This window comes from Aethalodelphis obliquidens, unplaced genomic scaffold (assembly GCF_003676395.1).
Source record: "Aethalodelphis obliquidens isolate GAN/ISIS:26980383/991018 unplaced genomic scaffold, ASM367639v1 scaffold20, whole genome shotgun sequence".
In the NCBI taxonomy this organism is placed as follows: Eukaryota; Metazoa; Chordata; class Mammalia; order Artiodactyla; family Delphinidae; genus Aethalodelphis; species Aethalodelphis obliquidens.
This window is the reverse complement of record NW_020837964.1, coordinates 3,279,463-3,297,191: the sequence shown is the minus strand read 5'-3', so window position 1 is coordinate 3,297,191 and position 17,729 is coordinate 3,279,463. Positions and strand designations below refer to the sequence as shown.

Sequence of the window (17,729 nt, the reverse complement as noted above, 5' to 3'; positions counted from 1 at the left end):
TCCAAAACTAGCCTTGGCCACACCTTTTGTTCCAAACAGCTCTGCCAGTTCCCCTTGACCTTGACCTGGAGGTAGCACACGTTCATTTTAATCCCAGGAAAAGAGAGCCTTTTCTTTTTCATTTTATTTTTATTTATTTATTTATTTATTTATTTTTGGCTGCGTTGGGTCTTCGTTGCTGCGCACAGGCTTTCTCTAGTTGCGGCGAGCGGGGCTACTCCTCGTTGCGGTGCGCGGGCTTCTCATGGCGGTGGCTTCTCTTGTTGTGGAGCGTGGGCTCTAGGCGCGCGGGCTTCGGTAGCTGTGGCTCGCGGGCTCTAGAGTGCAGGCTCAGTAGTTGTGGCGCACGGACTCAGTTGCTCCCCGGCATGTGGTATCCTCCCAGACCAGGGATCGAACCCTTGTCCCCTGCATTGGCAGGCGGATTCTTAACCATTGCGCCACCAGGGAAGTCCCAAGACAGGCTTCTCTGTGGTAAATGCTGGAGATAACTCTTTCTTTTTCGAAACAAATACAGACCCATCTGGGACGAGACTGTGCACTGCATTCCACTTGTGCTGGCCCTGGCGTCTAAGTCGAGGAGAGTGAAAAGATAAAGTGTACCGATGCATCCATCACCCCTTCATTTGTCTTCCCCACGTGACTTAAAGTCAGCTTAAAAAGCCAAGGGCGAGCAGGATTTGAAGAAAGAAGAGAAAATCTGGTGGACCAGATAAAGCACATCTATTGTAAGCAATGCTGAAATGTTTCCTACTTATTAAGAGAAAATAGTGAATGCTGTGTCATAAACCTTTTCAATAGATTATCCGATTGTTACAAATTTCCTTCATGTAGTCCAAAAAAAGACAGTAGCAAAGGTACAGTTCTCTGAACTCTGCGTGAAATAATTCATGTAAAAAAGAAAAAGATGTAATGGAACCATAAAGTTTCCCCATCAGTTTCCTACGACTGGGTTAAAAAGCTTGACCGATTGTTTCAAGTACAATGATTACAGACAGTGCAGTATAAAACTCCGGGACCCTAAGTTTTGTTCTGCTTTTGTTGCTTCAAATACAAAAAAAATAATTGTTTTGAAGACATAAATTAGAACCATTCGGACAATCATGCAAGTCAGTCAGGAGTCAGGACCGATTCTTGCCTCTTTAAGATAATGTTAGCATGGTTCCACTTTTCCTTTGGTTCCACAGGTTTACAAGCTTTCTGGTTGAGGATTATTACACTGTGCTCCCATCCAAGCTGCCTTCCCAACAATGTTTGTTTTTACCCTTAATGATGAAGGTTCCTCAGGCAACTGTGGCATTATTCCCACGTGTAGAGTCGTGGCAGCTACGGAAGCCTGACAGTGGGGGGGCGGGGGCGTGCTGTTCGTAGCTGCTGACACCAGCACACAGCTCTCAGATACTGCTCGGCACCCGCACGCTACGTGCCTGCCCAATCCCAGGGTCTGGATATTAACTCAAACAGGATGAAAACTCACACGCACTCTCATTTGGGTATAAGATCTGGGCCTTTTTTTTTTTTAAAGATAGTTCATAAGCCTTAAAAAGTATTCTCTCCAGGGCTTCCCTGGTGGTGCAGTGGTTGAGAGTCCGCCTGCTGATGCAGAGGACACAGGTTCGTGTCCCTTGGTCCGGGAAGATCCCACGTGCCGCGGAGCGGCTGGGCCCGTGAGCCATGGCCGCTGAGCCTGCGCGTCCGGAGCCTGTGCTCCGCAACGGGAGAGGCCACAACAGTGAGAGGCCTGCGTACCGCAAAAAAAAAAAAAAAAAAAAAAAAAAAAAGTATTCTCTCCAGATTATAAAAGGTTAAAATCGTTTAATAGGAACAATCTCGGACAAGCAGAAATAGCTTTGATTTAAAGCATTATAGCAACGTACAACTGGGAAGGACTCCACAGGGATGGTCAGGTGGGACAGTCTGTGCCTGTTCTCAAGGCTCTGCATTAGAAAGACGACTGACGGGACACTGTGCCCTCTTGCAAGGCACGTGCCACTTCTGAAAACTGTCAGCTTGACACACGGGCTATGAGAGATTTTATTTACATTTAAAAATAGCTTTTCTTCTTCAGTGTAGCGGAAATGCCCAGAGGCCAGTCACTGAGATCCCTCCCTAACACAGGTGCAGAACAGCTTTATTGATCTCTGGGTTTGTCCAGTCATTCCGAATGTCATCCAGGTGATTATCAAAATCCACGAGCGCTTCATAGGACCGGCTTTCCAGGAGTGATGCCGAGATCCTCTGGGCCTCTGGCCAGTCTTCACAGTAATCGCTACGAGGTGAAACAGGAGAAATCAGCCTCTTAATGAAAACCGGCGGCTTTTCAATAGAGTAAACAGGAAACCAGCCACATGCAGAGTGGTATAAAGGAAGACAATACTGAACACTAGCAAACACGTACGTTTAAACACATGAAGATGTACGTAAGGAATCTGAAACGTGAAAGAGTCACCCTCCACATGAAATTCTGAAAAAGCTGGAAGTAGATGACTGATTACAAATAAACCGAGCCAAATGCCTGGAAAGAGGGTGTGGCTTGGGGAGGGGTGCCCTGGGGTTGGGGTGGGAAGACCCTCGAGTGACACTCAGGTTGTCCTGACTGCTCGGAAACCCTGTAGGCCTCAGTCCTCCAGGGGTCGAGGAACATGCATGACTTCTGTGTGAGGTCTGCACACTCCTCTGGGGAAGACGCTAACTTAAAAACGCTTTCCTGTGGGAGCTGGGTGCCCGGAATGGCACCAGCACACGTGGCACGTGGGCCATCCCGGGAACAGGGCACTCACTAGTGAGGGTCTCGGCAGCGCCATTTGTTTTCGTGGTGTTCGTACACATGGATTGTGGGTACCACGCAGTCCATCGTGAACTTAGTGTTGTCTACCTGCAACGAGACAAAGGACATGCTCGTGAACAGAGCCAGCACTTCTGCTGCAAGTCCGCAGACCCTTCCTCGTGGCTCTCCCAGGACCAGTGTCAACACTGCCCGTGGCCGAAACCCCACCTCACAGCGCATGACACCATGAGAGCACGGCCCAGGTGCACTGTGTCATACCGGAGAAACACTAAGTACTTTACCGCTTTTTCACAAACGTGAAGCTTCCAAACTTTACTTCTGCCTTCCCTGTTAGAACCCCACCTGAACTGAGGTTTACAGGCTCTTGAGGAGAGCTACTCCCCTCCCTGGCTCCCTCCCCTGCTCCCTCAGCCATGCTAGCTAACGTAATCCAACAGTTCTCACACTTGAGCGTGCGTGAGAATCATCTGGAAGCTTACTGAAACACAGACTGCTAGGCCCCTAGAATCTGCATTTCTAACAAATTCCCAGGTGGTGGTGGTGGTGCTGGCATGGGGACCCCGCTGTGTGACATGCTTAAGTGGAACGACCCCCACCCCTGGAACTCCGTGCGCCGGGACAGCAGTGGCGTGCGGTTGGGAGCAGACTGCAAAAGGGGGCCACGGTCCGATGAAGTACCCGCAGGAAGGAAAACCGCTGACATCCACAGATAGAGCTCCACGTCAGCAAGAGGACGCTCAGAAGCCACCCGCACACAGAAGACTCCGGAGCGAGCGAGGGCGACTTACCATGATGAGAGCCGTGTCGCTGAAGCCCTCGGCGATTCTGGAGGCCACCTTTTCTGCAACCTGGTTTGGACTGTGAGAGAAGAACCAGCGAGGTTACCGCATTCTAGTTAACGCCGTTCAACACTGTCTGCCTAAGGCAGAGTGGAGAGCAATGATACAGAGACCAAGGGCACCAGTAAGCTGCCCGAGCTTGTTACGCCCGCCCGCTTAAGTAGCTTCTGGTGACTGCGTTCCCCCTGCAGTGACTGGTGAAGATGGGGAATGCTGCGTGGGCCATGTGGGGCCCTTCCCCCACCAGGAAGCCCTGGGAGGGGGTCCTGAGAGGGTGTCTTCTAAATGGAAAGGCTCCCTGGACCCCGGGGGAGAGCGCCACCCAGGGCCTGCGACAACGGTGCTGCTGAGAGCTGCCCCAGGCCAGCAGTCTCCAGGGCCCACCTTCTCCATCTTCGCCCTCAGCCGCTGGAATGGGGTCAGTTGCTTTTCCTTTTTTTTAGTTTTAAAAATTCCTAAGCCATTCCAGATCTTCTCCGTGCTCGTGAGCCTTCCCTGGCTGGTTCTGGCCCTGCGCCCACCGCAACCTTGATAAATGGCAACTTTCCACCTTACGTCAATAGGGTGACTTGGAGAGCGGGTCTCACGCGTCCCTGCGCCCCCTCCTCCCGCCCGCAGGCCCATCCACTCTGACCTCCCCCTCGGGGCCTTACTTAGCTCCCTTCCCCCACAACCAGCCCAGCTCTGATGTCAAATCTGAGTCTTTTCCTTTTTAGGACAAGAAAATTAACCGGTTCTGTCCAGCCACGGTCCAACTTCTCTTCTCGCTTTCAACCATATTTCTTCAACCTCTTTAGTAAGCTGACGATCCTGTCCCTGTCGCTCCATTTCCTCACTATGCCGTGCAGGCTGGCGTCTGCACCCTCACCCCGGAGGGCCAGCACCCCGAAGCCTCCCCACCGCCTGCCAGGCTCCCAAGGCCCCGCGGCTGGAATCCGGGGCGGCTGGAGTCCGAGGCGGGCAGGCCGCCTTGTTCCCAGTTTCTCTGGCTGAGGTGACCTTTCCCACTTCTTTCCAGCCCCGCTCCAGGCGCCTCCACTTTGCCTCCTTCATTCTCCCTGCCGCCCGCCCCCTTCAGCCTGTCACCAGAGGCATGCGTTTCTAAAACTGCCTCCTCACCAGTCTCAATTTCCAGGCTCTTCTTAGAAGATAAAAGCCCCCCGTGCTCAGGCTGGCAGACCCAGCCGCTCTCGCCACGGGACCAGCTACCGTTCCCACCCCCGGAGCAACGCTGTGTGCCTTCCACCCCAGGGAACTGTCTGCGCGGCTCCTCCTCACACGCCCCTCCTCCCGCTCAGACCTTTCCCGGTCTGGAATGCCCTTCGGCGCCCACCTCTGCTTACTCAATTCCTTCCATCTTTAATGCCCAGAAAACACCATCCTCTCTGGGACGTCTTGCCAGCTGCCCCAGATGAGGTCCATTAGCCCCCTCTCTGAACACTTAAGCCTTGGTATGCAGTTGTCTTTTTCTGCATCTTTTTCCCCTGCACAATTAGAGTCTCAGCTTTCCAAAGCAGGGACAGAGCCATAAAGAAACACACTACACAATTACGATCGTTTCTTTGTGATTGAGGTGAAAAAAGCTGGTTCAATGCTTTATAAAAATAAGTTTATCTAATTATTCTATTTTCACTTTTAAAATTGAGAATTTATAGAGATGTGTGATTATTTATCTGCAGTATCGTGTTAAGAAAAATGAAACAAAAAAACAGTTTCATAGAGAAAGGGCCTCAGGGATTCTTGTCCCTCAGGTCACCCCGGAAGGCCCTCAAAGTGAAGGCAGCGCTTCACAGGAGTCGGCGTAGTGGGACCTGCTGACTCACCCGCCCACTGCGGAGAAGGCGCACCGCGCTCCTCCTCGCTCACTCACACCTTACGTGCGAAGGGAAACGAAGCCAGCGTTTGCTAAGAGCGTGATCTTCTCCCTAGGAGCATTTGCCACAAAGAAACTGGCAAAATACTATTATCCTAACGTTTATGATTATCATAGTACTTGGTGACTTTTATTGGGAAGGGGATCGAGAAACATTTATTATGTTTCATTTCAGGTGCCCCCAAACTCACACTTAACACGTGTTCTTTTGAAAGAACTTAAAACTTACAATAGTTAATGAATTGCCAAAGTATTTCAAAGAACTACCAATTTTGTTTACCTCTTATTTGTATTTCACACTTAGTCTCTAACACCGACCCGCTCCACTCCTAATGTCAGATTGTCACATTGTGACAGTCAGGTCAGTACTCTGTTTCCAACCAGGCTGCGCAAGTCCTTGTTCCTGTGAACGGTCAGCTGCCAAACACAACGGCGGGGACCCTGGAGAAGGAAGCCTCTTGCCACTCCCCCTTCCCAACCCACACAAGACTAGGCATCTATCTGTGACTGAGAGCTCACATTTACATCTAAAAGCTCTTTACTGAGCTTCTACCTCAGGCCAAGGCACTGGACCTGGTACTGAAATCTACCCCTCATGAAACGTTTATCATGACGCAAAGCTCCAGCAATTATGAAATGATCAAATAAAACTTGATGGGATAACCTGAAGTTTTTAGGTTACAAACACCTTACAGTTCTTTTAGTTACAAACACCTTATAGTTCTTTTTCTCCGATTAAAACAGTGACTGAATGATCCTTTTTTAAAAAAGGTAATCGCAGGACTAGTAACAGGACCGGCCTCTACTTGGAATCAAACACAAAGTTAATAAGCACGCTGCACGTGGCTTCACTCTGCCCTCCTCACTACCACTCTCCGAGGGATGAACTCTTTAGCTCCATTTTACAGACAGGACCACTGAGGCCAAAGTGGTGAATCAGTAAGTCACTGAGGACTTGAATGCAAGTCTAACCTGGCTCCAAAGCTTATGCTGTGAGACGATGTGAATCAGCCGATGTTTCTGAAAGAGGAGCAAAATTTTAGCTAGGTGAGGCTGAAGAGAGAAGGGAAGGTTTTCTAGGTAGAAGCAAACGGTACCGAAAAAGGAAGTCAGCGTGATCCCAGCTTCTGAGCTTCCTGGCTGTGTGGCTTTGGTGCAGCGAGCGTCTCTGGCTGGAGTTTCTTCAGCTGAGTGCCCTTGTGAGGATTCGAAAGGATGACACCACGAAAGCCCCAGGCCAGGCACAGTGGTAGTGACTGGAGGTTTACTCCAAACACGCTGCGGGGGTGGATTAGATCCCGGAGTATGGCCGAGGCTCACGGGGTCAGAAGGGATCCAGAGGGTTACTGGCCACACTTGTCTCACCGCCCACCACACTCTCTACAGATCTCACCAACGGCTGGTAGGCACTTAGACACTGGCTTCAGTGGGAGAATGAAGACCTCCTGAGCAGAGCAGGTGAAGGACCTGGGAAATTCTAGAAGGTGTGAAGAGCATGAAAGTGGTGTCTGAGCAAGATGATTCTAGGCTGGGCTGCAATGAGGTCCGAACAGAGGCAGGACGATGAAGAGGCCATGAGCCAAGTGAGGCAGCGGAGGGGAGAGCCTGTGCAGGCGCGTCTGGGGGCGGGGGAGGAAGGAAGCCAGCACCATCACCTCTGGCCCGGTCTCCTCTCCTTCCTGCGAGAACAGCTGCGGGACAGGGAAACCTTCCAAGGACAGCTCCCCGCTGCTTACAAAATAGTGAAATGCCTCACAGCCGTCAGGGTGGCCTCACCTGCTGGCGCCCCCTCTGTGTGTGCGCCCCACACTCCTGCCAGTTTCCACCCGGTGTCTGCATCACGCTGTCCCCGCTCCGCACTCTTCCCTCTGCTCTCCACGTCTGCACGTGACAGGACCCTGCCACGCGCAAGCATCCAGTTCAAACGACACCCCTCCCCGGGGGCCCCTCTGGTCACAGCAATGGACTCAATGCCTGCCTGCTACTGCTGGACAGCCCTCTGTACCGCCCTCCCGGCATGGGGCCTGGGGGCCTGCACCACAGGCCTAGGTTTCGGTGCCTTTTGTGTTCAATCCAGCAACTCGAGGGCAAGGCCAGGAGTCCAGCTTGGCTCAGCGCAGAGCTTAGCCCAGGACAGGCTCTTTGTGCCCTGCAGCCTCTTTCGTGTAACAAAGACCAAGACTGACACCGGCCATGAACAGGCCATGAATACCCCCAGCTCATCAGGACCCGGGAGGCAGGGGGGCTCAAGAGGAAGGCGTGGTCAACAAGAGATGCACCTGAGAGAGAGCCCGAGCGGCAGCGCAGCGGGCGGGAAGAGCGTGGGAGCCAGGCTTCAGAGGGCGCCCCTGCGCCGTGGCCCACACAGAGGCTTTCACAGGAGTCTGCGCCCGTGACCCTGTCTCCCTCTGAGTCCCGACTGGGCCCAGTCCTCTAGGGCAAAACGGCTTCCATCCCTGAAGTGTTTCATCAGCTTATTGTATTATGGCCCTAACGCTGTGAGTCCAGCCTCTTGCCTTTGCTGGGCAAGTGGATGTGACTCCAGGAGACACTTCGGTCTGGGGTCCTTCACCGCGTCCCAGGCTGCCTGGCCACGTGAGGGAAGCGTGTGAGGGCCCCCCGGCTTCTGCCTCTGGCTTTCGGCTGGTCAGGGTGCTGATTCCTCTGGGACTCGGCCTGTGAGGTCCCATCAGGCTGGCTGCTGGTCGTACCCCTCGACCAGAGGGCACTCTATCCTCGGGCCGGACGTCTTGACCCAACCCCCCTCACCCCTTCTGGCAGCGCAGGTACCAGCTTTTGTCACCAGCTCCAGGTGACTGCACCACCCTCTCCTGAGTTCTCTTACATACCGTTCACAGCTCTGGAAACAACCGCCTTATTAAGTCCTCCACAAATTATCCTAACTACAGGGTGTCAAGTGTTTTTCTGCTGGGACTTTGACGCAGAAATAAAGCAAAGACCTCAGCTTTGCTCATTAGTGAGAATCACAGTCGGTGCAAATAGCCGGATAAAAGAAACCAGAACCTAACATGAAAGAAGCAGCAAACACCGCATTTTCATCAAAGTATCAGACCTTAAGAGCACCACATCTACAAGTTACTCTTTTTTTAACCCCCCAAAAGGGCGGAGTTCTTTCCTAATGCTATGCCCTACATCATTCCCACCTTGGGAATGGGAAGCAAGACACAGCTGAGTGGGGATAGAAACAGAAGGCCCTGGACTGTTGCTTTCATTCTATGAATTCCCTTCAAGCAAAATAAAGAAGATACAGAACAGAACGTTAATATAAATGTTTAGAATTACTAAACGTTTAGAATTACTGTTGTTTGGAATTACCCATACCGCAGTCCCCCGGAATACCATAAACAAGCAAGGAGGGCCCAGAGGGGTTCTAACAGATTTTGCATCCTGAGACCAGAGGTCAAAACGTGTAGCAGAGATCACCTCCCTCACAGTATCATTCTTTCAGACCACAGAGGGGTTTTGCATGGACATACCTGGCATCCTTTACTCGCTCGTTAGCTTGATAATAACCAGCAATCACATAACTATTATCTTTGCACCATGAATCAATCTGAAAGAAGAACAAAATTTGGGAAGAAAAGGTGAATGATTTTCCCTTAAATATCAAGTCTCAATAAACAGAGGGAACCCCCCCCCGCCCCGGATGCTGGGACAAGTCAGATATAAGCCCTGTATCCTCCTCCCTATAAGAATGAAATGGGGGAGTTCCCTGGTGGCCTAGTGGTGAGGATTCCAGGCTGTCACTGCTGTGGCCCAGGTTCAATCCCTGACTGGGGAACTGAGATCCTGCAAGCCGAGCAGGACCGCCAAAACAAAACAAAACAAAACAAAACAAAACAACAAGAATGAAATGGGTGTTCAGGGGAAAGAAGGTCACCCCAATTTGCTTTCCACAGTCCACGTGAGGCCAGAGAAAGCAAAGAAGAGCCTGGGCTCCAACTCTCACTGAGGTGGGGTGTCTTCCCACAGAGGAGGACCCTGTAATGACTGGGAAGGGTGGGGCTGGACATGAGGAATGACCTCCTCCCCCAGTCCCAGCAGAAGGCCCCAGTGCAGACATATATTAAATGGGTACAGTACCGCGGGTGAGGTGAGACCAGAGTTACCCACCTTCTCTGACAATATGAAGCACTGAGGCATTCTGGGGCTTGAATAAGCCTTAAATCAATCCTTCACAGATAAGCAAACTAAAAAGCTCGGAGAGGGTCTAAGTTTGCACAGCCAGCTAGCACAGCCAGCCTGGGAATGTAAGTCTGTTTCAAAGCCAACTGCTTTAATACCGTATCTCCATATTCCTAGCAACACACCACGAAAAATCCATCATGCCGGGATGCGGGGTAAACAGGCACGCGCGTGCACGCGCACACCCTTCTCTGTGGCATGTTTTTAAATGGGAGCATGGCAGCGGATTTTTAAAGTTTTTTGTTTTATAATGCCACTCTTCTCTCATCAGATTTAGCATCCTGCAGGTCTAATGCTATTATTAAAAGCAACAAAAGGTCATCCTGTTTTGCCATAATGGAACTTTAATAATACACTGCAGTAAATTCTATCCTCAGTCTGCAAAAGAGGAGATAAAATTGATCCTCGAGTTTTTCAAAGTAACTGGTTAAAAATGTTTTCCTTTTCTTTCTTATTTTTTTCCTTTTTTAAACATAGCTCTACTGCTCTTTTTCTCAAGTTCTGGTTTGGGTCTCCAACAGTCTCCTTTATGACTAAAAGCAGACATTACAGAATGGTTACAGCCCAAGGCTCCCTCGCTCACACAAGGATTAGAATAATAATTCTGGCTTCCTAAGAGCTCACAAATTACCACATTTGGCCAAAACCAAGGCTCAGTGAACGAATTAGACGTTTTGGTCATCCACTCAAAAGACGAGAGCCATGTCTACAAAATATTTATAACGGATCTTTCACTGTAACTTTGATGCAAATTATTCCACAATTACTTATATTTTGTTTCTATCACCTCTTCAAGGAATGAGTTCTAGAAACTCTCTCTTGCTGCTTACAGCAGCAAATTCTTTCATTTCTTTCTAAATGTATCTCTATGTGGTATCAAAGGGCATAGTCCTGTTCTAAAATTTGGCATTTGGTCCCATTCCCTGAACTCAAACCCATAAGTTAGCCCACCCTTTAGTGTAGCCCTCTCAGTCTTTGTTTCTGATCAAAGACTGGTCTCTTGAGTGTGTCCTCCCTTGAGGTGACCCTCACCCCTGCCCACTTGGGTGACCCTCTCCCAGCCCTGTGGTGTGGGCTGTTCTTATAGCCAGGGTCACAACTACAGATGGTATCCCAAGTTTGGCTACTGTCCTGGCTTCCTAATGCCCTTGTAACAAGTTACAAAAACTTAGTGGCTTAATACAACACAAATTTATCTTACGGGTCCGAAGTCTAAAATGGGTCCGCTGGGCTGATTCCTTCTGGAGGCTCTAGGGGAGAATTCGTTCCTTGCCTTTCCCGACACCTAGGGGTCACCCTAGGTGTGGCTGGTGGCTGTACCACTCTGACCTCTGCTTCTGTCACAACTCTTCTCTCTGACTCTTACCCTGCTGCCTCTTACGAGGACCCCTGTGATGACACTGGGTCCATCAGACAATCTAGGATAATCACCACGTCTCAAGATCCTTAACTTCATCTCATTTGCAGTCCCTTTTACCACGTAAGGTTACACGTTCACAGGTTCCAAGGATTGAGGTGTGGACATCTTGGGGGGCCATTTTTTGGCCCACCACAGCTACGTTTAATATAAGATAATTATTTTCTGCTGCTGCTATCCTGACCATCCCCAGCAGTAGTCCTTTTTTATGGCCATGCTGCGCCAAGCTCATGGCCATGAGCTTGCGGGATCTCAGTTCCCTGACCAGGGATCAACCCGCGCCACGGCAGTGAAAGCCCAGATTGCTAACCACTACGCCACCAGGGACTCCCACAGCAGTCTTTAGTGAGCAGTCTAAGCTGCTCCCAGATCCCTTTCCTGGGCTGAAGGTATCGGTTCAGGACTCAATCCTCAGCAAACACATGGTGGCACCTTATACCTGCACTCAGAGAGCAGAGGAGTCACTTGACATGAAGGATGATTCTTGTGACACACACAATGCACACCTCAACTTACACTTTACCTAACGAGGGTGAATTCCTGTATGTAAAACTCCAAGGGCCTAACCAAATTCCAGCAGAAAAATAACGTCAGGACCTTGAACTTCTAGTAGAACTCTTTTTAAAAAAATTTTATTTATTTAATTTATTTTTGGCTGCATTGGTTCTTTGTTGCTGTGTGCGGGCTTTCTCTAGTTGTGGGGAGCGGGGCTACTCTTCGTTGCGGTGTGCGGGCTTCTCATTGTGGTGGTTTCTCTTGTTGCGGAGCACGGGCTCTAGGCACGCGGGCTTCAGTAGTTGTGGCTCGCAGGCTCAGTAGTTGTGGCTCGCGGGCTCTAGAGCGCAGGCTTAGTAGCTGTGGCGCACGGGCTTAGTTGCTCTGCGGCATGTGGGATCTTCTCGGACCAGGGCTCGAACCCGTGTCCCCTGCATTAGCAGGCAGATTCTTATCCACTGCGCCACCAGGGAAGCCCTTTTGTTTTGTTTTTGTTTTTTTGGCAATGCCGCATGGCTTGCGGGATCTTAGTTCCCTGACCAGGGATTGAACCTGGGCCCAGGCATTGAAAGCGCTAAGTCCTAACCACTAGACCACCAGGGATCTCCCTAGTAGAACTCTTTGAAGAGGCTGTCCCCAAAGTGAACCAGGCACAAAAGCTCTCTGGCTTGGCTTTAGAAACCTTTCAATGATTCAAAAAAGAACGACCAAGTTAAGTCGGGATGCCTGTTGACAGGCACGCACAGCCTGTCCGCAGCTGTCCAGATTCAGACACAAGTGGCCCACAGTTGAGGAATGGAGACTGGCCATCAGAGCCCACAGAGGGGGCATAAACAAGTTTCAGTGGAACCAGACCTCATCGGTGAGAGTGACCCGGCGGGCAGTAAGAGTCAGGGTGTGGGAGGAGGCGAGCAGTGTGGACAGTCGGGAGGGTGGGGGTGGGGCAGGCAGCTCTTGAGGGCCCTCAGAATCCTGAAGTCAGCCCAAATGGCAACTCGCTCCCTCCCAAGTGGGGCCGGACAAGGCAAAAGAACTGAGAAGCTGTCTGACCGCTGTCCTCAACGAATCCGCTTCCATCTTCCTCACCTTGCTGCTAAGATGCCCTACTCCCGCGATGCATCTTGTGAACGATCAAAATGAAAAAGTTCAGGACAACACTCTGAAACTCGTCAAGTGACTCTGAATACAGGGTCCAAATCCTGCATTTGCTTATTAGTTTCTTTTACTTTTCAGAGGGAAACAAGGACACTTTCACCTTGGCATAAGTCTGCCACCCTCTGTTCAATGCCCTTTCAGGCTCGTTCCATTCCAGACACATAGGAGAACAACTGAAGGCCCTGGGCCCAACTCATCCGTTCCCAGTTAGACTGCACAAAGAAAGCAGCTTCTCTCAGCAAGCTCGCTAACATTTGCACGTATGAGGCACCTTGTAATTTTCAAAGCACCAGCACCCACCTCAGGTGGCTATATAACAGCCATGAAGTAGGTGAGGCAGGGAGCTGATAAGAGCCACCCCCAGCAGGGCGTTGCTCCCGTGTTTGCCACTTACAAGTCTCCCTGTCTGCAGCAATGAGCAGGCCCTGGCTTCTAAAAGTAGAGGGCTTGTTAGTTTCAGGAGAAGAAAAGCTCCTTCTCAAGTCGGCTGCTGATCCTCCTCTGGCAGGAAAGGAGCTGGCTCCAAGGAGGAAAAGCTCTGGAGGTAAATGGCATGGGGACAGAGGGTGAAGGTCAAGGGCAAGAACTGAAAGGAGAACCCAGAGCAGCCAGCTTCCCTCTCCCAGGCCAGCACGTTTATGTTCTGGAGAGAAAAAGGGGCAGGAGGAAGCAGGGGGCTGAGCCAAAAGCCAGAGGGGCAGCAGCCTGTGCAGATGAGTAGAGAAGGCACGTGTGGAGGCAGCAGAAAGAATTCTAGACCCAAGTCACGGTGACTAGACCAACCGGCAAAGAAGGAAGTCCTGGAGCAGAATGTAATGCAGAGCAGGTCCATGGCACCAGGAAGCCACCGACCGGGGAAAAGGGCAAAGAGGGCTTAGGGAGACAGCAGGTTTATGCTCATTTCCCTACTGACATTTTATGGATTTTTGCTTTTAGAAATAATTCCATCACTACCTACGTCAAAGGGTTATAAGGATAAATTAACAGGCATAAGTACTTTAAAAAAAAATAGAAAGCACCCAGAAATGCAAGGATTTTTTTTTAATGGAAAATTATAATGAAAAGCCTTGCAAAGGAATCTGAGGCTGCCCTTTGATGGACTGCATATCAAGTCAGTCTTTCCCACTTATCAAAAATAACTCGATACGAAACTCCCTGAATAGAAACAAGCTGCGAGAATGAGGCCTCCTTTACACAGTTTCATGGAGTTACACGCTTTATTAAAACTACATCTTCTATAGCTGATAAACCATGGCTCCATACACGGAGATTTTTTCACTGCCTTCAGGTTATAAAGTTGCTAAGTCACAAGCTGAATGATATAAACTTAAATATCTCAATTGTAATACAAAATTTGTGGATGGACTCAAACTGCAAATTTTCCTTTATAACTTTATTTTGAAAGTTATTTAATTTGTACTCAGTTGACATCTTTCTCGTATTTTTCAAATTCTGAGTCTATGATTCAAAGTTTTGATCAATAGAAGAAAAGTAAGCACAAACCACCACTGCTTGGCAAGGATAAAACTTTGGCTGTTAGTTTCTACTGTTTGAAAAGCTAAGCGCAGAGAATCTAGTTTGCACTTAATTTTGCTGGACAGCAGACACAAACACTGAAGGGCACATTTGGGGACATGCTGGAAGGCGAGTCTGGAGTGCAGCGTGCAGTGATGCAGGGGGAACAGGGTCAGAACAAGGCCTCAAGCAGTGCCCCTTAACAAGCTGTGGCAGTGGGCCTGCCTTAAGAGTCAAGGGCCCCTCTGGGCATCTTCCCTCCCCAGGTAAACGGTAACACAGCCCTAATCCTTGGGGAAAATTCACGTAAAGGCGACTCCGAATGCAGCTGCTTACAGTTGGTATATTTAATTCGTTCAAGTATTGCATTTATATCTTGTAATAGGAACATAACCCTTTAACTCTGTAGAGCTTACTTAAGGATGAAAAGAATTAATCCTATTTTGACAATTCCAAGTGAGGCTCAGGTTTGCCTTTAAGATGCTCTTTATTTCTGATAGGATTTTCTAGGGATAAAGCAACACACCTTTTCCTCCTACCCACCCTGGCTCCACCTTGGTTAGTCTGCTGACTTCCCTCCTTCCACCCACCCCACAGAAGCTGGAGTTCCTCAGGTTTCTGTCCATGGCTCTCTACTCATTGCACATACTCCCAGCCAATAGGACCTGCTCTCATGGTTTCAAAAGTCATTGGGAAGCTACTGGTCACCCATCTACGTCTCCAGCCCACCCATCTTCTGAGTTTCAGACCCATTTTTCAGCCGTCAACCCTAGGTCATTTTCCCTCAATGAATGGTGCCACTGTCCTTCTGATGCTTAAGTCAGAAATAGAGGTGTGTCACCCTTGCTTCCTTTTCCCTATGTCCCCACACGATTAGTCACGGAATGCTGTGGATTCTCCCTCCTGGCTCTCTCTGGTCTGTCTCCTCTGCTTCCACAGTACACTTAGTTTAGGCCACCTCTCTGCCTCTAGTATTATATATACTCCCGTTTCCAACATCCTCTTTGCTGCAGGCTGGGGCAATCACTCCAAGACACAAATGTGACCATGCAACTCTCCTCCAGTGGCTTCCCTGTCCTCATGATGGAGCCCAAACTCCGCTGTGTGATCTGCAAGGTCCTCTACAATGAAATCTGCCCACTGCTCACCTCTCTCCATGCCAGGTCACTTTATACTCTACACTCTAGCTCCTCCCGAAATACCCCCCCCCCATTTTCTCCCGGTCTTTGCACAAGCTACTCCCTCTGCCTTGAGCGGTTTTCCTGCATCCCCTGAAGGAAGGCTGGGTTACGTGAACCTTCCCCACTTTCTGCTCAACTCCTCATACGGCACTTACGCTTCGCTACTGTACTTGTCCGCTTGGTACAAGTTCAACTGCGAAGCAGGTGCAGTGTTTGATCCATAGGCATATCCCTCCCCCAGCACAGGCCTGACACCACTGGACAACTGAATAATCCTGCATTGATGCGACTGGTTGATCTAGTTCCCGAAAGGGAATGCACTTCACGTATCCAATCGCCGCGCAATTCCCTTGATAACAAAATAATCAAGACAGGTGGTTGAGAAGACTTGAAGTAACAGACACGTGCACACCCTAGGGATGTATTGGTACTGACAAGCTATTTCTTCAGGAGCTAAAATGGTTGATTTTATAAATATCATTTACTTCTTATCTATCTCCTGCCCCAAGATGATATGAAGAAATTCAGACAATGACTCAGTTTAAAAAGCATTCAAAGATGTGCCCAGTAAGCTTAGGCGAGGACCGTTTGTCTAAAGATACTTTCTGCTCACCAAGACTTTACATGGGTGTCATAATTAGGTAAATTACAAAATGGATTCATTTTACTTGTTGGGAGGTATAGAGAAAGGACTTCTAGCTACACCTTCTCAAACTTACCTAGTTTTTGCATAATCAACTAATTTTTTTTAGTATCATAGTTTATATGTATATGAAAAACTGCACCTCAAGCCAGGCAACTCTGAGTCTACAGTTTATTTTTCCCTAAGGTTTCAACTCAAATTTATCGGTGGTCTTTTTTCCTTTATGGGACACCATACCTCAACAAGCACTGCCTAGGATTCAATGACCAGCCAGTCTATCCCTATGCCACATCTTTTCTCACTGTACTTCAATAGACCGACCAGTCGTGAGCAGACCCACAGAAGTGTGCGGGCTGGAAGGTATGTCTGCTCCGGCTTTTAAATTCCACAAACCTGCCATCTGCGGGTTTTAGCTTTTAAAACCACGGGTGCATTCTAGATGTCACTAAGGAGGACAGACGAGCTTCCCTTACAAAGCGCTCAGGCGCATTCTCGGGCCGCAGTGCCCGTGAGGCCAACGCTGCCTCTAAACGTGCCTCCACCCTCGGGGTCCGGGGCACTAACGTCGGAAGAACCGCAGCCTTTACACCCACGGCAGACACGGATCCGGCCCCGCGAAGGTGCGCAAAAGCCAAACCGCAGTGTCAAAACTTCTCGTGACTCAAAATCCCAAATACAAACGCTGTCAAATCATCGCTCAGTTAACGACGTCTTGTTTCTATAAAGGATACCGGTGTGAGAAAATTAATGCATTATTCGTCGCCTAAAGCGTCTAAAAACACCCAGGACGGTTAAGATCGCTCCTGCGGCCGCTGCCACTACGAGCTGCCATCTGCGGGGCCTTGCTAAGTGCAGGCAAAGGCCTATGCGCCCTCGCGGGTCGTGCGTTCGTGGTCACGGCTACCTCGGGGGTGGGTCTAGACTCCGGCTGGACCACTGTGAGCTTCCAGCTGGGACTGCTCGGAAGCTGATCGCCAGGCGGTCTCCTGCCCTGCTGATTCCGTGGCAGGACCCTTCCCGCGCTTACCAGGGTGAGGGCCACCTCCAGCATGGGAGCGAGGGCCAGGGTGCCGTGGAAGAGGGGTATACAGTCCACGAAGAGGGTGTGGTGGGCACCCGGGCCGCCCAGAGGAAGGTGCTCCTTGCGCGGCTTCTGCTTCTCGGCCACCAGCAGTCCGTTGACGGCGCAGTGCGGGTACTTGGCGCCGTGCAGCACCATCTTGCAGTAGGCCTGGGTGGTCAGCTTCACCCCGGGCATGCTGAGCCCGGGAGGGCCCCGGAGGCCCGGCGCCGGCCGAGGCCTGGATCCGCTGCCCGGCCGTGCGGCGCCTCGGGGGAGAAGTGGGACGAGGCGGCGGCTGCCTGGCGCGGCCCCGCGGCTGGCGAAGGCCTCCACAGGCCAGGCCCCGCTCGGGCTCGGCTCCTCTCGACGCCGGCTTCCCCCCGGGAGAGACCGATGAGCTCACGTCAGTCTCCCCTCGCGCCTCTCGCCGGGCGCCGCCGAAAAGCTGTCTCCCAGCGGCCGCCGGAAAGCAGCCCGACCCTGCGTTTTACGACGTTCGCGGCGCCCCCCGACTTCCGGTCCTGTGACCTCCTGTGCGGTCGGGCGCGGGGTGG

The 17,729-nt window shown here is 50.6% G+C and overlaps 1 protein-coding gene across 1 annotated transcript; it reads right to left on the bottom strand.

The window, feature by feature from the left end:
• Positions 1 to 1,800: 1,800 nt before the first annotated feature.
• On the bottom strand, positions 1,801 to 17,631 carry EMC8 (ER membrane protein complex subunit 8). Its single transcript, XM_027119065.1, has 5 exons — positions 17,140 to 17,631; positions 8,998 to 9,074; positions 3,577 to 3,646; positions 2,781 to 2,875; positions 1,801 to 2,269 (listed from the first exon to the last, which is right to left on the bottom strand). Exons 1-5 carry the CDS (start codon positions 17,368 to 17,370, stop codon positions 2,110 to 2,112), a joined length of 633 nt encoding a protein of 210 aa, XP_026974866.1. The 5' UTR covers positions 17,371 to 17,631; the 3' UTR covers positions 1,801 to 2,109.
• Positions 17,632 to 17,729: the final 98 nt, after the last annotated feature.

Coding starts and splice junctions, on each gene's coding strand:
- EMC8 (XM_027119065.1), bottom strand. CDS start 17,370: ATGCCCGGGGTGAAGCTGACCACCCAGGCCTACTGCAAGATGGTGCTG. Junction 3,647..8,997: donor GAGCGAGTAAAGGATGCCAG/GTATGTCCATGC, acceptor CTTCTCTCACAG/TCCAAACCAGGTTGCAGAAA. Junction 2,270..2,780: donor CGCTGCCGAGACCCTCACTA/GTGAGTGCCCTG, acceptor TTCACCTCGTAG/CGATTACTGTGAAGACTGGC.